The following is a 19,573-nucleotide window of genomic DNA, read 5'->3' on the forward strand; positions in this document are numbered from 1 at the left end:
CTAGTTGACTTTAGCTCTAAGTTTGAGTGCTCATTACAGTAAAAAATGAACTGAAAAAATGCTTGAGGATATTATGTAAAATTAGATCTACAAACATCAGAGCTGTTCTCCCATTGTGAAAGATTGTAAGAGTGGATGAAGGATAACAGGAAAATATGACTATGATTCCATGTTAAAAGGGTGCATTCAACTGTAGATATAGACAAAGCTGGACTTCAACCTTGTTGAAAAACTGGGCCGTACTTGCTCCCCTAAAGTTTATGAACACTTATTGTTGTCAGTCACTATCATGTTTGTGCAGTCCAGCTGGATTGAGAGGATTTTGGGGGGGGAACTGGCTGGGGGGTGGGGCCAAGTGATCCCCACGATGTTGTGTGGCCCTGAGCCCCCAAAGTGCAATTTCCAAAACATACAACTATTGAAGAGCAGTTTCCTTTCAGTATGCGCAATCACATTTTTAGAGTATGTTAAGCTATATATAGGAAACATTTGCATAGACACATACCTCAGACTTCAGGGAAACCCTGCTTGCATTTCCAAATCTGCTTCCAAACTGTGGAAACACTAGATATTTTTTTCCTGATCAAAGTGTCCTTTCATTACTCTCAGTAGCATGAAAAAATTTAGAAGATTCTTCCTTGAAAGCCAGCCTTAGCCTGAAGAGCTGGGTCTGAAAAGGTGCCACGTCAGAGGTGCAAGTGTGGTCAAAAATTTGCGTCCAAGAGCATGCCCCTTGTCATTCAGGCATCTTAAAAGACAAGGCAAGAGGCTGGGGATCAAAATGCCAGAGTTTTTAATTCTCATTACTCTGAGTGGGTGAGTGCAGCATTTTTGTAAGCTTTAGTATTAGAACACTAGCATATGTTAGCTCTCCTAATTCGTAGGACTCAATCCCTTAAAAGAAACCCGCCCAAGTTCATTCCTAGGCAGTTTTCTTCAAAACTAAGGAAGCACGTGAGTTCATGCTTTTCTGTTTTGTCTTACAGCCACAAGTGAGCCATTGGTTTGAGTAGCATCTAAACTTGTGTGACACTGCTCTCTTAGAAAGCAAAGGGTAGGAGAAGAAGCTGGTGCTGACTATTGAACTGAGTTGTCCCAGTCACCAAGAAGGATTGACCCACTCACATTTTGCAACTGAGACCAAAGGCAGAAACTGCCAGTGATCCAGAGGGATGCAAACATTCTCTGACACCAGCGTTGTCTACCTGGGAGCCAGCTCTGTTTGGGCTTGAAGACAGTTTTGAAACATCTGGTTCTGGGGATGACGTGTTGAGAAGTGCTTTTGCTTCTCACTTTTGTTGAGTCTGTATTTGTAAGCATCAAGAGATGCTCCCTTTTCCTGGAGAAATTATAGATACAAGATCCAGTGCAAATGTGGATGAGAGTGTTACACATGGACAATGAATGCTAGTGGCTGCCAGAGTTGCTCCCGTGGAGTAACAGTTGCCAGCTGTGTAGATCTGCTAACAAGCACTTTAAAGGCAATGCCTTGTAAATAAAAATGGGATATTCTTCCATTTCTCTAACTCACAGTCATCTAAGTTGCACATCAGTCTCATCGACCAAGGGTTTATCGGCACCAAAGCTGCCAGACTTCACTGATTTGCTTGGCTGTCCTTTCATTTGCGACTGGTAAAGTCACTTTACCAAATAATTTTCAAGGAGTAAAGGATCTAGGTTTCCATTGCAATGAGATACTTGGCACTTAATTTCAGGCTACCCTTAGAATATCTGACAAGGCTTGGGAGTCCTGGACTAAGTCCTTACTTTCAGATCAGCATGAGATTGGTTTTCATGCTGTAATAAGATCTTTTATGAAAAATTGCTGGAGGTTTTTTTTTTTTTTGTAATTCAGATGAGGGAAGACTGTGGATTTAAGTGGTCTTTCAGTTAAAACCTTACATTGGGATTTGTCCCCTTTCCTGAAAATGGGACAGGCAGAGAAGGAATCTCTGTGTAGAGTTAAAAGACAGAATAATTTTTCTCTCACCTCATCATTATTAGGTTTTGTTCCTCACACAGTAGGAACAATCATCTAAAGACTTTTGATTAGGATAAAGTGTTTGGTGTCCCCTAGAAGTTGTTTTGTTTGTTTGGCTTTTTGTTTGTTTGAATTGATGCTGGATTTTTAAACAGAAATACTGACTTGAGGAAGTCTCCCATGTGGTTCTGTAGAAGACAAGTTTCCTCCACTTAAAGTATCAGTGGAAGCAGAAGGGAAGGCTTGATTTGGTCTTTACTTTGGTAATGAAAGGGCCTCTTCTGAAGATGATGGTATGTGAATATGCAGCAAAACCAAGACATCACAGACAGACAAGGTTGCTAGCAGTATGTGGAAGGAAGTGCAGGAGTCTCCAGTCACTTTACAGCTTTCCTATGAGGTGCTTCCATTGGCAGGGAAAAGCGTGAAAGCGCGCTCACACCTCCTACGGAATTGACCCTCTAATTGAATATCCCTGGGAAATGTGTCAGACACAGTGAAAATAATCCCTGGGGGTGCAAACCCCCTTAGCATGCTGTCTTGGGATTGCATTTTCTCCTGTTAGGACTTAGCTATAGGCAGGGTATTCCACTAAAAGCTTTTGTAGCCTTTCTCGTGCTATTTGGAGGGAACATCATAGTTTAGCAAAGTCCCTTTTCTGCAGGGCAGAGATCTGCTTCTTTTGCCTCTCCTGGTCCAGTCACAAGCTTTTGCATGGCAATCTTTTGACCTCAGAATGCAGTCTTGCCCCATTCCAGATTGAAGCAGAGAACAAAAGCACCATGGAGTGTTCCATTTTGGCAGTGGCAGGATAAACTATGGCTGTCATCTCTGATCAAGCTTGTTTCTTGTTCTTGCCTTGGTTCTTGCTGACAGTTTGCAAATGCACCTGTATCCTGTCAGCTCCAAACACTGAGTCCTTCTCTGTTGAGAAGAAAACAGTAGCTCTGCTCAAACAGATGAACTACCTGGGGAAGAAAGACATTTTATGTGAAGGTATTTGGTAAATAAGGTGGGGGATGAGTCTTCCTCTGTGTATAGGAGGCCTCAGAATACCTGCCTGATGATACTTTCCAAAGAGACTGCTCTGTAATCAGCTCTCTGGGCCCACTCTGCCCAACAGGTTTTTTAAATTGAGCATGAAAAGGCAGAGATGAGCAAAATGAGGACAATTGCTTCTTCTCTGTTGATTTCCTCACCAGACATTAGCTGTTTTCTCACTGACACCTCCACAAAAAGTGGCAAGAATGATCAGCACTCTAAGGCTGCTGCTGCTGCTGCCAGCCCCCGAGCTGAGGAGGAGGAGAGCTCCTTCCTCCTCACTCTGCAGAGCTGTTCTGCATCGAGGCCAGTGAGTCAGGCCTGAAATGGGGGAAAGATTTAGAATTCCAAAATACTACAGAAGGCTCAGGGTTGAAAGGGCATTGCTGTCTAACACAGCTGCTGGCACGTGGTGGGCACACTGTGGGTGATGTGTTCTGTGCCAGAAATGATGTACACGAGTCTGGTGAACCCCGTGTCATGCAGTGGATGTCAGGAGGACCTGGGGAGAGATGCCAAAGGGAGCAGGGAATAAAGATGGTCTCATTTCTGTGGTGGACACTGTTTGTACCTCTTAATTTGCCTGTGGTCTCTGTATTGCTGAACAAAGGATTGCATTGGGCATATCACTCTCTTCTTTAAATACTGAGCTGCAGAGTAAGCCATACTGACAAGACCATGCAAAATATCCTTTTTTAAGAAGTTGAGAAGGGTCTGCTGGCCCAGATAAATCTGTGCTTTGAGAATGCCTTGTACTCATTTCAGGATGTATTCCTGAAGTCCCTGAATTCATTAAACCCTAATTAGCAATGAGCACTGATGTTTTAAAAGATCTATGAAAATAGACAGAGCAGTGTATATATTGAGCTGTGCAGGCACCTCTGGGTCTGTCCTACAATTAGCTTTTAGTCAGTTTGATCTTAAAATACTCCTTCCATTTTCTCTGACATCCTGACCTTGCCTCTTGCTTCAACTTTTGATGTAATAGCCTCCAAAAGTGTATGTTGTTATGGAGTTTCTATGGGGTATCTTCTACTGTAAATTGTTAAACTTACAGGAGAAGCGAAAAGTAAACTTGGAAACCAGCAGCATATTTGGCATTTTGATACAAAATTATACTATATTTGTGTTGAGGACAGGCATTTGGGTTGCTCATAGATTGTTAAAAAGCTGCTGTAAAAACCCTGTACCAGCCATACTTTGAGATAATTTCCCATTTAAATTACTTGTATTCTGACTGTAGTAATTGATGCTACAGGAGAAAAAGTCAGAAAGGTTTTTCTGGTCTGGCACTGTTGAATCCAGCCACAAGAGAATTATCATTATGGGTGAGACCTCTGAAAGACACAATCAAAGAAGCCACTTGAAGCATCTACAATTTCTGTCATCTCTGCAGGATTTATCAAATAGCATTACTTTTTTTTATTTAAGAAATGAATGTGAGAAATGAAGCCTTGTGCCTATGTCTGGTTTTTAGTCCTTCTCTTTAAAAGTCAGCTAGCATGTGTTCTAAACCACTAAACAGCAGGTTTTTAGGAAAAGGAGGTTTTGATAACCAACTAGAGCAGTTGGAGTGTTTGATAACTAAGTGGAGCAGTTATAAACTCGATTTTGCATCTTTGAAAATAATGGCAAAACTCCTGATGAATTCATGACATAGTTAGGTTATATATGTAACTGGTCACTTGCATGTAGAGCAGTTTCTGTTGTTACTGTGACATTTCATATAGAAACACCAAAGATACAATTTTTAGTTGCTGAAAGTGCTAAAGTAGTTATTTAGAGACATCAGCTGAGGGAAAAGCAAAAGACCTTAAAAGTTCCAGTGCTAATACATGTAAAAGCTTTTACATTAAAAATTAAAAGCATTACTTGCTAGTAATTTCAAGGAGAAGACATAACTATCTCTACTTTATCCTAAATGTTATATTATTTCCATGTGTGGAATTTGAAACAAAAATCTATTTAACCACCAAGCAGGTCAGTGTGTGTGATGCTTGTCTGTTGTCTTTGCTTTCCAGAACACTTCTGCAGCAGCTGCAGAGGCTCCAAGCCATGGTTGCTGGCAAAGTGTCCCGCTCATGCAAGGCAGCTAGCACACAAACAGGGACCTGTCTCATGGTGAGTGGACTAAGGCTGGGAATTCCAAGGGAATGAGAAACTCTTTCCACTCCTCAAAGGCACATCTCTTGTTCTGCAAAGCCTCTCAATGGCAAATTTGCAGCTTGGGGAATGCCTTTTCATGATTTGATAATTTCGAGGGAGGTGAGACAGTGATGAAAGAAGAAGCTATGTTCTTCCAAGGGGCCCACTTTATTATTTCCTGCAGTATTATATGTGGGAATTGGTGTCTAGGGTTGTAAAATGGAAATAAGGGTGACCTTTGAGGCTCAGTTAATTTCATAGCAATAAAAATAAACTTGCTCTACCAAATAAAAATATGACTGAGGCTGTAAATCTACCTCTGTGCTATTTCAGTAGTAGTAGTCAAGATAAGAAAATGAGTAGAATGAAACATTTCCATTTTCCTTCTTACGCTTACAGCTAGAAAGTTCCCTTTATGCCTCAATTGCTGTAAATTGATGGAAATCATTTACAAGGCCTAAGCTGTTCTCCCGATCTAGGCTCACTTTCTCTGGGAAGCAAGACTGGGGCCAGCAGTAGAAACAACCTTGGAAATCCTCAGCAGTGCCTGTAAAACACACACAGGAGCTTTATCTGCATTTCAACTTTGTGAGTAAATAAGGCAGCTGGCTAGAATGGTCAGATACTGAAAATGAACCCCAGCATTGAAATGTGCTCTTTAAAACACTGAATTGTGATTGTATAGGTGCCTTTGCTAGGTATGCAGTGATGAGAATGGCCTCAAATTATTTGTTTTGATAAAGTATCAGTTCTCATGTGTGCATGTGGGTCAGGTGCACTCACCTCTTCTGCATCCTCCCCTTGCCAGATGGTGGTGCTGTGCTTTGCAGTAGTTTTTGGCAGCTTCTCTCAGAGCTATGGGCCGTATCCTTCTGCTACAAAGATGGTGTTGCCCAGGCAGCATTCCTCACCAGAGTCCTACACAGATTCCATTGGTAAGTGACAGCTATTCCAGTCTTGCTATTTGCTTGGTTGTACTTAAGTACTTGTTTTCCATACCCTTTTCTAACCCCCTTCTCAAGCACCTCTTGCATTTTTGCTCCTTAAATGGCCTTTTTTTTTTTTTAATATATACCCGTGTTTTTCTAAGAAGGATAGCTCAGCAAACTATGCTGATGGCAGCAGATTTCATAAAAATGAGCAAGACTTTTTCCCCACTAGCCTGCTTGGTACTTCTGTTAAAAGAATTTTTTGCCTCTGTTTGCAGAACTAAAGTTAGTGAAAGGTAGCAGGGTTTCTACTCAGTAGCAAATGTTCATACTGTTAAAATGCACAAATTATTTCAGTTGCTGTTTTCTTTGCCACTGTTACCAAAGAGTCCAATGACAGAATGGGAAGCTGTTAGCATTGCATAACCATAATGAACCAATATATTATCAAAATTATTATTTAATATTGTTTTTGTTTTGTGAATAATTCAGAACTTCTTGATCCCTATCTGGACCATTTCTGTGGTTTCTTTCTTCAGCTATCAAACTGCCAGTTAATCAATATGAAAAAAAAAGGCCTTTGCAGCTTTGGCTCTGGCTTAACAGTTTACATTTGTTTACATTTCCTGAAATGACCAGGGCTGTTCTCTGAGCTATCTGTTGCTCATTTGATTTTGCCTTCTGTCTTTGTATGCAGTGAGGTCAAGGAGTCTACTGATTTATGAGGAGCCTCACCAACTGGAGGAGCCATCAAGCCCGATCTCCTTTGCAGATCACAACGACAGGCAAACAGACACCTCCAAGTTCCCAGCACTGTCCCTGGAAGCTGTGTCAGGGACACAGCAGGATGATATCATGCAGTTCACAATATCTAACAAGACAAGGCTAGAGAAATCAGTGCTGCTGGGCCTGCAGCAGCGCAGGTGAGTGCAGGGTGGGCTGCTTGTCACATGGATGGTTCTGTGTCACTCTTGTTCGTGCCTGAAGGCCAGAGGTCAGACTAGCAGCTCAGCTATGCTGAGCACCATGAAGCATGAAGTAAGAGTTTCTTTTTTATCTGGAGAGCCTATAGGCAAAGTCACTGTTGCTCTGAAGAAGTGGTTGCAACAGAATTGTAGTAATACAGCTACCAAACCTGGTACTTCTGCCAGAAACCTAACCCCTGTAAGCCTGTCAGTTGGGCCTGCCCATTTCTTTAAAGCACTTACTTTTATGCTTCCCGGAGGAATAAGCTTTTGGCAGTTGTATGGAAATGTGTGGCTGTGACTCACTGGAATTTCAATGAGGTTAGGGCATGAAGAGCTGGAGTTTGTCACAGCAGTGAGCTTCCACAGCATTACTACAGAAAGTTTGCAGGACTCAGTCTCAAGAGATAGACATGTAAAATGATCTGACTACTTAAGTTCCTACACTGAATTCCCTCACTTTTAGCATAAATGTAAGGGATTTTCTCTTTTTTTTTTTTTTTTAGCATAAATGTAAGTTTTCCAGGCCTCTGAAAAGAGAGTGAGTTAGTCACTGGTTTAAATGTGTGTGCTTCTTCCTGCTGCACCTTTGCTTGCCTAGAACCAAAGAGATGACTACTTCAGTATAATTCAGTATGTTACCAGACTCTAACTGACAAATACCTACCTGGTAAATATTGGGTGGCTCTTCAGCATTAGCCAAATCAAGCAGGATATGTATTTTAAAAAATTACTGTTAGCGTTAACCTTTGTTTTTCTTGTTCCCTACAGAGTCAACTCTGAACTAGAAGGAAATGAAACACTGAAGATAATTGAAATAGATAGAAGAGTCAATGCCACCTCTTAAAAATAAAAAGGCCCTTTTTCTTGACTTCCCTCTTTCCCACATATTTTCAACCAAAGTTCCCTTGACTTGTCATCCTCAGTGAACCAAAGTACAAAAGAGAGGGAGTTCAACTTCTGCATTGACTGGTGAGGCTGTGACTGCAGATGGGATCTCTTGTCTTTGTAACTCCCTTCCTCATGTTGCACACAGAGTCCCTGTCTCTGCTTTTATCCCCTTCCTGTCTAACACTGCAAGGGCAGGATTGAATTATGATGGCAGATGATGCCAGCAGTGTGCCAGTGACTGGTGGGTCTGTGTGCACCTGGGCATGTTGATCTGAGCACAAAGACATTCTGGAGAAAGGTGAATTGTGCAAAACCAATGGGAGCATATGGGTGATAGGTTTCTTGGGAGAAGGTGATTGAGAGAGAGAGGAGATGCAGCATGATGGTGCTTAGAGTCTCACCACAGTTCTGTGTCTACTAGTCTGCAGCACTTGAGCCTTTTGGGGGGATAGAGAAGCACATGTGCAGCCTGCTTCTGAAGGGACAGGAAAGGGCACTGACACTGCTGAGTTCACAGCACAGGCAGGAGGGGGCTAATCCATGATGCTGCTGAATTTCCTCCCCTGGCTCTCTCTTCTCCCCTCCAGTCTCTCCATCACTTAGCAGGGTAGGTTTCTCTGTGCATTGAAAGCAGTCCTGGTAGGCTTCCCTGCTTCCACCCTTGAGAAATTAAGCAAGGATCAGTCACTGTCTTACCACACTCTGTGTGGGAGAATTACATTAGTTTAACTAAATCGGTTTAGAAAGCAGGTTTTGTTACATTTATGCAATATTTTAGATGGATGCCCATTAGTCTGCTTAAGGCTAATCTATTTATCTTAAGTCAGTTCCTTCCCAACAAACTATATCAGTGTAAGGCTTAAACCAGAAGTGCCTCCTGAGAGAACCATATGGAATTAATTTGTTGGCTTCTAGCTGGTTGATGAAAATTCTTGTGTAGACCTGTTCTCAGATTGTCTTGTGTTTTCCTTTCCTTGCCACCTTCCTGTTACTGTTGTAAATAGTATTTATTAGCTTCAAAAAGTTCTGTTCAGGCAGTTGCAATGAAGAGAACTGAGCTTTCCTAACCCTGCAAGTGATCTGGGCAGACTCTGAAATCAGACACACAAACATCACTGAACACCCATTTCCTCCACTTAAGTTTGAATTGTCCTAAAATAGAGCCATGTGTCTTATTTTCCTCTTACCTGCTTTTCCAGAGATGTGATATGAGACCAACTGCTTTCTGTACAGATAGGCCCAGCTCATGTTAGAGGTGATGGATACTGTGTTAACTGTATGACAAGGCAGCATCTGATCTGAGGAGCTGATTATGTAGGCAGGAGACTGTCAGAAGATGAATGAGATGAGCATGTGGGGAGGTGAAGTGGCTGACCTGGGTTCATTGAGAAAGCCAAGAGCAGCATTCAGGTCTGATCCTGCTCCAGTACTCTTCTCCATGCTTTGTTTCCTTCTTGTGCCGTGTTGCTGTTGTCTTCAAGTGTCTTCTCTCTCAGTACCCTGGTCATGCCTTTGCCTGAGCTGTGCTTCTTGCAGTTTGTCCTTGCAGGGGCATAGTTGAACTCAGTCCAGAATTGGAGCAGGGTTTTATCTGGTTCCTACAGAAGGGCACTCGTGCTCCATTGAGGATGGATCTAATGTGAAAATCCTAATTCAGCAGGCTGGCATAGCTACTTTACAGTTTACCAGAAGAAGTCAATTAAAAAAAAAAAAAGGTAATTTGAAGCTCTTTTTAATTTTTTTTTCCCTAATGATAAATAAGGGAAAAACTAATCTAGCCTTACAAATAATTTTTTACTATGTATAGTAGATACTTCCTGCAACTACTCTATTTTGTAAAATACTGAATTTGTATTTTATTACAGCAGCTCTCACACCAGCTTCTTTCTTGTTTTTCATTCTCCTTAGACTTTCATCCTTTGGCATCCTATTTGCCCTCAGGCCTCACCCAGAATTCAGTGAAATTAGTGGAAGGGATTTAGTGAATTGGAGGGGACTGTGGATCAGTGCCCTCTGTGCCATTTTAAGAAGGTGTCTCATATCAGTGAGAATGAAACAAGTGCCTGACTCCATGTGCTAGTACTGAGTTCTGGTGTACAGTTGTGCTTTTCTAGGTAATGCCCTATCCTTCCATGCAAGTGCCTTATTATTTTACCTGAGGTGACAGTGAGAGGAGAAATGCTGTTGTAGTCTGTTTTGCAAGTATTCCCATCTTGGCATGGGTCAACCTCCACCATAAAATCTGTTTCCCTTCACAGTGATCCTGTTGGGTTCTCTGAATCATTCCGGTATCCATTAACAACTTTTGTGTTTAGGGTTTGTTTTTTTTAATGGTTTAAGGCTTCACATAAACAGTGATCAGTTGGGAGTGCCACAAGGGATGGCTGCATTGCTTAGCCACTTGAGGTCAGCAAAGTGACAGGAGAAAGCTGGGATTGACCCCAACTGGTCAGCATAAGTGGGCAAGGTCACAGTTTAGAAAATTCCTAAATAGTCTTTTTTTTTTTTTTTTATTCCAGAGCACCCTTAGTTTGCTGTGTTTGAGGACAACTAAGTGGTTAAATATTTTGCAAAAGAGGCTCCAGGGTGTGAAGCACACCACCACTTACCAGTCTTACAGTTTGCACTGTGCAGCCTGGGCTCCTGCTCATTGCCAGCTAAATGGATCACCTCCTGTGTCAGATACAGCTGGCTGACTTCACTGTGTGAAAACCAAAGTGGAATAATTTCTCAGCTCTTAAAGGATAGATGATTTTGCACAACAAAATGGCTCCTTCTCTCTGAAACCTACTGCACTGGCCACCATTAAAACTTTGCCCTTTTTTTAAATTTAATTTGGGCATATTGGTTCAAATCTGGTTGGAAGTTAATCATGTTTCCATCCTGAGCATTTTAAACTGGCCATGGTCTGGGTCAGACCTCTGTACTAATTCATCCTAGCTAGTATGGCCATATTGATGTCTTACAAGTGTTTGATCATCAATTGCTATAATCTTAAATTGTGTAATTCTTTAAGTTATTTCTAGATACTCTTTTAGAGAATCTCTTGACCTAGTGCACACATTGCTTGGGGATTTATTGCATTACATGTTGCTTTATAATAAGGAAAAGCTTTGCTTCACTTTGGTATGTTTGTGATTATTTTTCTTCAGGGGCCTTAATAGAATAGGCTTCTCTGCTAGGGGCCAGGGAATCCCATGTCATCATCTGCTCCCAGGCTGTTGTGTGGCAAGGACCCCACGACCTCCAGAGGGAGTTTGTGCCTTGGTTCTTTACCTAGCAGGGGATGGGGGAGGCAGGACAAGGTGACATTGCACTGCCACCCTCAGCATCCAGGGGTGACCCCGGTGGGAATGCTGATGCACTGCAGACCACATGGAGAAGCAGCCTCTGTGCTGAGTTAAGGGCACAGGGCAGGAGTATTAAGGCATATTCAGGGAGGATGCCAGGAAGTGCTTTTAGTTAGTTCAGCTCTCTTACTTGAGGCCTTAGCCTTCTGCCTTCACTGTGCTTTTCCTGATGATCAGTGGTGCTATGGAATTGTGTGTGTGTGTGGACAGGGTAAGCAAAGGCTTTGTGTGCTATATAATTTCCATTTCAAGTAGAGGACTTAAGTGATAAACTTAGAGTCCTCAGCTGTAAGGTTATGTTGCTCATCAGCACAGTTTTATACATACTAGTAAACTTACCTTTTGCCTATAGCTTTAAAGCGTGTCTAGATCTGTTGGGTCTTTGCTTCTAGGAAGATAAGCTATGAAGAAATGTAGGGCATTATTTTATATACATGTATATTTTAAAAGTCTGAAGCACAGGGCATGTGATGTTTTTAACCTTGTTGCCAGTGTGTAGATAATATTGGGACTCCCCACCCCCCCAGGGTATTTATAGTTCTTTGCTACACTTCTTTCATTTCGTCTGTATCACTCAATATTTTTCAGCAGCACTGACTAATGGATTAGGCTAAGGTTCTTAGGCCAGATCCCAGCTGATAAAACCAGCATGGTTCTCACACACTGCTCTTGGAGGCTGCAGGTCTGATTTATTCTGACAGGGCACCTCTTCCTCCACATCTCTCTGTGTAACAGTGTATCTTGATGTGTTCTTGAGTCTTCTAAGGTATACCAAAAATTATTCTAAAAACTTTTTTTTTTCCCTGCTAAAGAAACCAACCCACCTCTCCATTCCCATCACCCCAGACTATCAGTGGTGAATTCTGTCTAGACACTTTTAGAATGTAGGTCAAGTAAGCGAATGATGCTAATTGCTACGTTGGGAGGGATTTCCACTGAGTATTTAGGCTCTAGATTCTAGCTAATGCCAAGAGGCCATTGTTCAAAACCCACGCAGCTAAGAACAGAGGAATAAAGAGTATTTTTATACTCTTGGTGACTAAAATATTTCTTTCTCGAGTCACTAATTAAAAAGGGAACATTTTGTATTCTGAAGGTGAAATGATAGGTCAGTACTTTGTAGCTGCAAAAGTTGTCCCAGCCTATATAATAGTGTAGTGTAATGATGTGTTGCTGCTTTGCACTGTCTAGTGTTAAAGTTTAACAACTTTGGGGGCTGCAAAGGGGAATGAACTGATGTATGTGTTAAGTAAGGTCTTTACAAAGAAAAATGTCAGTATTCAATCCATCTTGTAGCTTTCTCATGGCCAATAAAGTGACATTGGGCGTTCAGAGAATTTGTTGAAGGTTGATCCCAATTAATACTGCATTGCTTAGATGATCAGCATCCATTGGAGACTCCAGGATTGAGAGGGAAAATACAGTTTGGTTTTCTCATTTTTTATGTCAGGCCTTTTTCTGCTTTACCAAGGTGTGTGTGTGTGTGTGTGTATATATATAATGAATCAAATTCCTGTGTAGAGAAAAGAGCATCACGCAGGAAATTCATTTGTGATGGTGTTTGGATCTGATGCTGAATAGAGTTCAGATATTCTTTATTAGCAGTAGTCTCTTGTCTGCCCTACAACTGATCTCCAGATTCTTCTTCCAAGAGCTGCAGCTAAAGAGGTGAGAACATGGAAAAGCTGGATTTGTAAACTTTTACGAACTTTCAACCTTTACAGAAAGGGTGAAAGAAAAGGCAGGTAAAGGGACTCCTCACATCACAGGGAAACCATCTAGTCCTTGATTCCATAAATCAGCAGTGATACCTTCTTTCATTAGTAGTTACCTGCTAGGTTTAGCTTTACTCCTCTTCCCCTTGCTCTTTGATGCTATGCAGTCCTGTTTATGCATACCTGACCTTTATACCCACTAAATAGCAGGTAAAAATCTTTTGGAATCTTAGCAGTCCATAATGAAGGGAGTGGAAGAGAGAGAGGGGGAAGCAGAGGCAGGTACTGATTTTTTTTTTTTAACAGGACTCTGCACATATCTGATTTTACCATAACAGATTTTAATTCAGTGGTGCTGATATAATGGCATCTTGCTTTCTTCTTTTGTACAGTTAGTGAGAATGAATGTGAGTGTGTGCATCTGTGGTGAATGATAAAAAGGTGTCAAAAATGCAGAGTTTTCTTAATGTAATAAGTGTTGCTAAATAAAGGCATCTACCTGAACACACAGGGCACTTTGGGCTTGGTGCAGCAGAAAGTCCAGGCATTTCTCTCTGAAACCTGTTCACATTCCAGGTCACCGAGCACTCATAAAACTGTTGTGTGAATTGCTGTCTGTGATTAATTGTTGACTGAATGTTGTTGCACTGTGTTGTTTTTGTGTGTATGCATAGACTGGCTGGCCTTTCTAGAGAACAGTTCTGGCTTGGTACAAAACAAATAATTATTTTATATTCTGGTATAATTTTTGGTCTGCAGAATTATGACTTTGAATGCTTTTTTAAATATATTTTTTTTTCTTTGAGTGGTGTAAATTAGCCTTAAAAGGTGGCCCCTGGGAGCCATCCCTTGGACACAGTAAGGTGCCAGCCAGGGGAAGCAGTTTCCTCTTAGAGAGTGGTGCAAGTACGTCCCAGTTTCCCCCAAGATTCACTAGGCCTTCCAAGGGTAAATTACCTGGTTTTGCTCTCTCTAAAAGAAATCTCCATGGCCAATTCCATTGCCTTATGCCATGCAGAAAAGCACCTTGTGAGTAAGTCACTCTGCTGTGACACCCCTAGGGCACTTAAGCTGATCTTTCCCTTTCCCTCTGTTCATGTGAATGCAGTATAGGTTTGTGCAAACATTTAAAACTATCTCAAGATGACAGGGACAGTGACACTAGTACAAAAGCACCCCTCCTCCCCCCAGCTCCTTGGTAAACTTCATTGGGGCCTCTTCTGACTGCGGATATCTCTATTCTCTTGCCATGTCTGTTTAACTCTGTGTCTGTGTTCAATGACCTTTCTATTTTTGTACAAGTGCTGTCATCTGGATATGGTCCCACCTGATTGTTCACACTGCAAACATGTCCACTGGGTGGAAAGAAATTGCTCTTTTTCCTTTTTAAATCATCTGCCTGATTCTGTGAGAGAACACACTACCTGCTTTTGTAGCCTAAATATGTATGTAGTGAAGTATGTTATGCTTTTCATTTCTTGCAAATAAATATTTTCTGTAGAAAAAAAGCAATTACTACGTGTTTGATTTCCTGATGATCAGAAAGAATCTGAGCCCTCAACTTTTTCAGATGTGCCAGTGTGTGCCGTGTGTCCACCTTCAACATGGCAGAAGCCTGGTGATTTAGTGATAGAAAAGGGAGGATGGGGGGTTTTACTGAAGCTGGCTGCCCCTTCCTTTTTTGAGGTTAGCAGAGAATTATATCTCAGAAATGGGTGAAAATCAGGTGAAGGCCAATGGCATTTAATAGTGATAATGGCACTTAGTGCAACACTGTGCTACAGCCCCACTTAGAGTAAATTCTCTGTACAAGTGGGACCCAGGCAGGCTGATGCTGGAGGGAGCAGTGCTTCAGCCCAGTGACACCAGCCTGCCAGGGCTCATCTGTGTGGGCTAGAAGGGCTCATCTGTGTGGGCTAGACAGCCCTCTGGAAGGGAAGGCCTCTCCCTGCTCTGGCTTTGCACTGGGCTTGTTTCAACTGGATTGAACTCTTACAAGAGCCCTTTCTGCTTTGGCTTTTAGAGATTGGGTCTTCTGCGGGCCTCAGGTCCTTCCCTTAGCCTGCCTCACCCCTGAGATAATTCAGGAGCTTTTTCCTGCAACTCAGAAGTTCTTGCCTGCATGAGCACCCGACATTACACCCTGCAGCCCAAACCCAGCATCCTGCCAGGGTACAGAGCTGACCTCTGCTGCTTTGAGTAGACATGGACAAGAAAATGCCTGATTGCTTTCAGTTTGAGGACTCTGTCTTTGCTGGTCATCCAGGGAACTTGAGGATGGATGACCTAGTGCAGATACGAAAATTACTCTGTGCAGAACTGGCATCACAAATGGTACAGTAATTTGTTTTATGCCAGTTTCCTACTAGGCAGGAGACCTCATATATGAGTATCATGCATCCCTACAAGAGCAACCATGAATTTATCATCCAAGTACTAGCCATGGAAGTAATAGTTCCAGCTTAACTGAAAATGGGAGTGAGACAGATGGCTTTGGGTTCCTCCTTTCCAAGGCCTCTTAAAGAAGGCTGCTTTACGGTTTGGGGAAGGCAGCATAACATGGGAATTGGAACACCGTGGCCTGCACTAAATTTGTGGCTGATGCAGATTTTCAGAAATGCCTTAATTTTGGGCTAAAGAGGTCAAAGTAGCAAAAGAAATTGGCAGTGAAGGAAGAAAAAAAAGCTCTTCTCCAAGGATCTACTCTGCATGCCTCATGCTTTCCAAACAGGCAATTTCACTTGCCAGGACTATTGATCCAGGGCACTTGTTTGCAGCATCCAGCCATATATATAGCATTTTTAGAGGAAAATCGTTAGACTGTGACTGATTGGGAAAGTTACTCTCAGCTTAGTTTTAGCTGAGCTCAGTTCCTCCAAGCAAACAAAAACGCAGGCTGGTGATCAGCCATGGGTTAAGAATCTCCTCGGATCTCTGTGTGACCCTTAAAGCATCACACAGCAGGTAATGCTGCAGGGAGTCTGATAAAAAAGAAACCTCCACACAATGGGGAAATGCTGTATGATGAGCTGTCAGCCTCCAGGACATGCTGTTCTTGGAAAAGCATCCTACTGTTTGAATTCAAGGCTGGATTTTGATACTCCTTTTCCAGGCTGAATCCTGTGGCAGGGCAGGAGGAAGGATATCCAAATGCAACTTGTGATGGCTCTCATGGCATGTTTGGGTAGAAAGTGTTCTCCTTGATCTTTAGCTATTGTTTGTACCTATTTTACAACAGCACACACTTCACCCCCCTTGAAGGTATTTAATGGAAGATTCATTCCTGATTCTCCATTTCCTAATTTGTTTGCTTTAGGATTTTTTTAGAAACATGGGCCTCATGCTTGTGGCATGCTGGTGATTTTGGCTTGCCGTGTTTATTCCATGCTTCAGATTCCTGGTCTGCAAAGCCAGTGGTAGTTTCCTCCTCTGTAAATCACACAGAGATTAAGCAAAGCAAGGTGATCCAAATGAGATAGGAGTTGGAAACAAAAGCATATTTCCTTTCTAATGAAAAATAATGCTTGGATGTCTTGTCTCCCTCCAGTTTGTGCCTCAAAAAATTAAAAAAGAAAGTGATTTGATTTCTTCTTTTCTTGGTGTTGCCTCTTTGTGGGCTTCAAATGGTCCATAGGAATGACTTAAGTTTTTGTTATTGAATTAATCTTAAAATGTATTTGCATGAGTTCCATACCTTGCTATAAAATTACTATTTTGTGTATCTCTAGTAAGATAGTTGATAGATGTTCTGATAGTTGATAGATACCAGATGTTCTGGCCCCTATCTTTATTGTGGTACAGCAGATCAAATCTGCTCCTCCTCACTAAGCCTCAACACCCCTCAGTTTCCCAGTGGATGAGCAGTGCTCTACTAGACCTTCAAATGTTGACCAAAAAGGAATGTTCTTGTGTGTGGATCCAATCTATCAACATAGGATCTGGAAAGATAAGCTGGCCACTTAATGTCACATTTAAAAATAAGATTTAAATCTTTTTAAGTTTTAAAGGAGGAGATGCAAATACATGTATATGCACATCTGTGTATAAATATATTTTTATGTTTTGTATGTTTTTCCTGGAAGTTGAATGTTGGGGGCTAACCTGGGGATGAATTTTGTATGAACTTAAGGAATATGGAGCATTTAAAGTAGACTGACTTCTCACTGGCTAGCCTAGCACAATGAACAAGGTTGCCTCACCCTTTTCTTCCCCAATCCCCATTTTCATATATCAATCTCGTTTCTATCAGAAAAAGAAATTTCAGTCCCTCCTGCTTGGAATGAAACTTACCGCAGTGCACACGGTCTGTGGGCACTGGAGTGTTCAAAATTGGATTTAACAGGCATGTGAGTAATGGAATAAACCTTCCTTTGGCTTTATTCCAAAAGGCTGAAATCTCTCCTTTCACTGCATTTCCTCCACCATTCCCACCATCCACCCTGCTATTCATGGCATGCAGTATGGTGAGAAGTTTCCACCCAGGAAAAAGAGCTCCCTGCCTGCTGAACCTTCTCAGCTCTCCCAGACAATCAGGGAGTGCTGTGAGGTGCTCCATTTAACCTGACAGCACTTAAGAGATGAGAGCCAAGACCTGGGAGTTTGGATTTTTGTTATCATGATAACCCCAGATAGTGGCAAAACCTGGTAAAAATCTATGTTCTCATTCTTTCCTTTCTGGCCCAGTGGTATGTCTGCAGCCAGACCCTGGAGCAAACATGGTACTCCTACAAAGTTTCTGCTGTTGCTGCCTTGCTGTACAGGAGACACAGGGACTGACAGCTACACCACAGGTGTATCTGTGTAAGCAGGGCTTTCCTTCACAAGCCTCAGACTCTCTCATAATTTCTCATATTCAGAGGAAAGGCAAAGGAAGTCAATTTAGCTCTTCATGTTGCAAATGAGTCATGCAAACTGCAGCAGTCAGAGATAAAATAGGTAATCCTGGAGCAGAGTGTCAATTTGGTCATGTGGATAAAAGGGTTATTGACACACAGGAGCTACAGGAGGGCTTATGCTGAAGGAGGAGGTGGCTCAGTGGCATGGATGTTCACTGGAGAGGAGGTAGGAAATCCTGAGTAGTTGTTGGGCTGTGCTCCAGATGCTCTACGAGAGGTGGAGCCATTAGCTGGGGCACAGGCCACAGAGCTCTTCTCCTGTGGACTAAAGCCTGAGAGAATAAAGCTGTGAGATGATGCACAGTGTTTTGCTCTCCGAGTGCAAAATTAATTTGCAGTTGCAGGTGTTTTAGCACATGTTATTGGCATCTTCTCATAGCAACGGGCCACATGGTTTTCACCAATGACAAAACCTCAAAAATAGCACTGATAAGGCAGTAAGGGACTTATGGTGCCACTCCCCATCCTGGAAGCTGGATTTTGGGCTGGCTCTGAACTGTTCTTTGACAGGTCCACCCCAAGATGGTTTAGTTTGGTTCTGCAAAAAATATTTGTCACATTATCTTAAATTGAATATTTTCACAAGGAACATTCACTGCTGATTTCCCTGGAATTTCAACCAGAGACTTTCCAGCTGAAGGAATGACTTTCCAGCTCTCAATGGAAAAGGCACCAATAGTTCCAGTGGAGCTCCATGAATATTTGTAGATCTCTCTGCACAAAGCTCAGAGGAGGATCCAGACCTTCCTTTTACAGTCCTTCATAAGAACCTTAGTTTTGCTTCTAATATGCAAATCACTGCTTGATTATGCTTTATGTGCTTCACTAGTAATTAAAGGTGCTCTGAGGTTTGGGGGAGAAAACATATATTTGAGCAAAGCACCTGTGCACGCAGGCACTGTACGCATTGGTTATGCACAGGGGTAGAGCATTCCTTTGAAGGTTAGTTCAGCTTTTCGATACTCATGCTGTAGTGAAAAGACCCACTTTTCATCACCCAACAAAGTGCTGATAGCTACTGCCAACAAGGGGCAGGAAGATTGGCTGGCTTGGAGGGCCTGTCAATGCTGAAGTTGAGGTGAACGATGTGTACACAATATGTGCTTCTCGTGGAGAAGCTGAATCTGTGGATGGGATGAGGAAGGAGTGAGGATCGGGTGTAAGGAATCCGTTGACAGTCATAAACCTGATGTGAGCCACAGGGTTCATATAGAGAAGGCAAGGCTGCTTAGGGAAATAATTTGTGGACCATGGGAGTTTATGAAATCATAGCCACAGACCTCAACCTTTTCTGTACTTTTTAATCTTATTGTCACTGTCAGCTCCTGTGCTGAAACATGCCGACGCTCTCCTCTGAAGTTTTCCTTAGCGTCCCCTAATGAAGAAAAGGGAGAAGCAGGGAACCGGGTGGGAGTACAATTAACTTTACGGAGGGGCACCGTGACGCTTGTCAGAAGATGTCTCTGCCGCTGGGTGCTTTGATCCTGAGCGTACCGAACTGAGATCACCGGGGGAACAAACTGGAAGCGCTAGGCGAACAAGCGCAGGTGTAGGAGGACAGGGGCACCGGAGCCGGCTCTGGAAGGGATTTGCGGAGTGACGCGGGGCGGGGCGGGGCGGGGCGGGGCCGGGTGTGGCCGCGGGGGCGCGGCACGGCAATT

The 19,573-nt window shown here is 42.5% G+C and overlaps 1 protein-coding gene across 1 annotated transcript in view; it reads left to right on the forward strand.

Annotated features, from left to right (window-relative positions):
- Window positions 1-7,908, forward strand: part of CREB3L2 (cAMP responsive element binding protein 3 like 2) — a 29,229-nt gene extending 21,321 nt beyond the window's left edge. Inside the window, exons 8-11 of the mRNA XM_062491509.1 lie at window positions 5,044-5,143; window positions 5,976-6,102; window positions 6,794-7,019; window positions 7,833-7,908. Coding sequence (XP_062347493.1) covers window positions 5,044-5,143; window positions 5,976-6,102; window positions 6,794-7,019; window positions 7,833-7,908 — 529 coding nt within the window. The remainder of the gene's footprint in view (window positions 1-5,043; window positions 5,144-5,975; window positions 6,103-6,793; window positions 7,020-7,832) is intronic.
- The last annotated feature ends 11,665 nt before the right edge of the window (window positions 7,909-19,573 follow it).

Source organism: Cinclus cinclus, chromosome 4 (assembly GCF_963662255.1).
Source record: "Cinclus cinclus chromosome 4, bCinCin1.1, whole genome shotgun sequence".
NCBI lineage: Eukaryota > Metazoa > Chordata > Aves > Passeriformes > Cinclidae > Cinclus > Cinclus cinclus.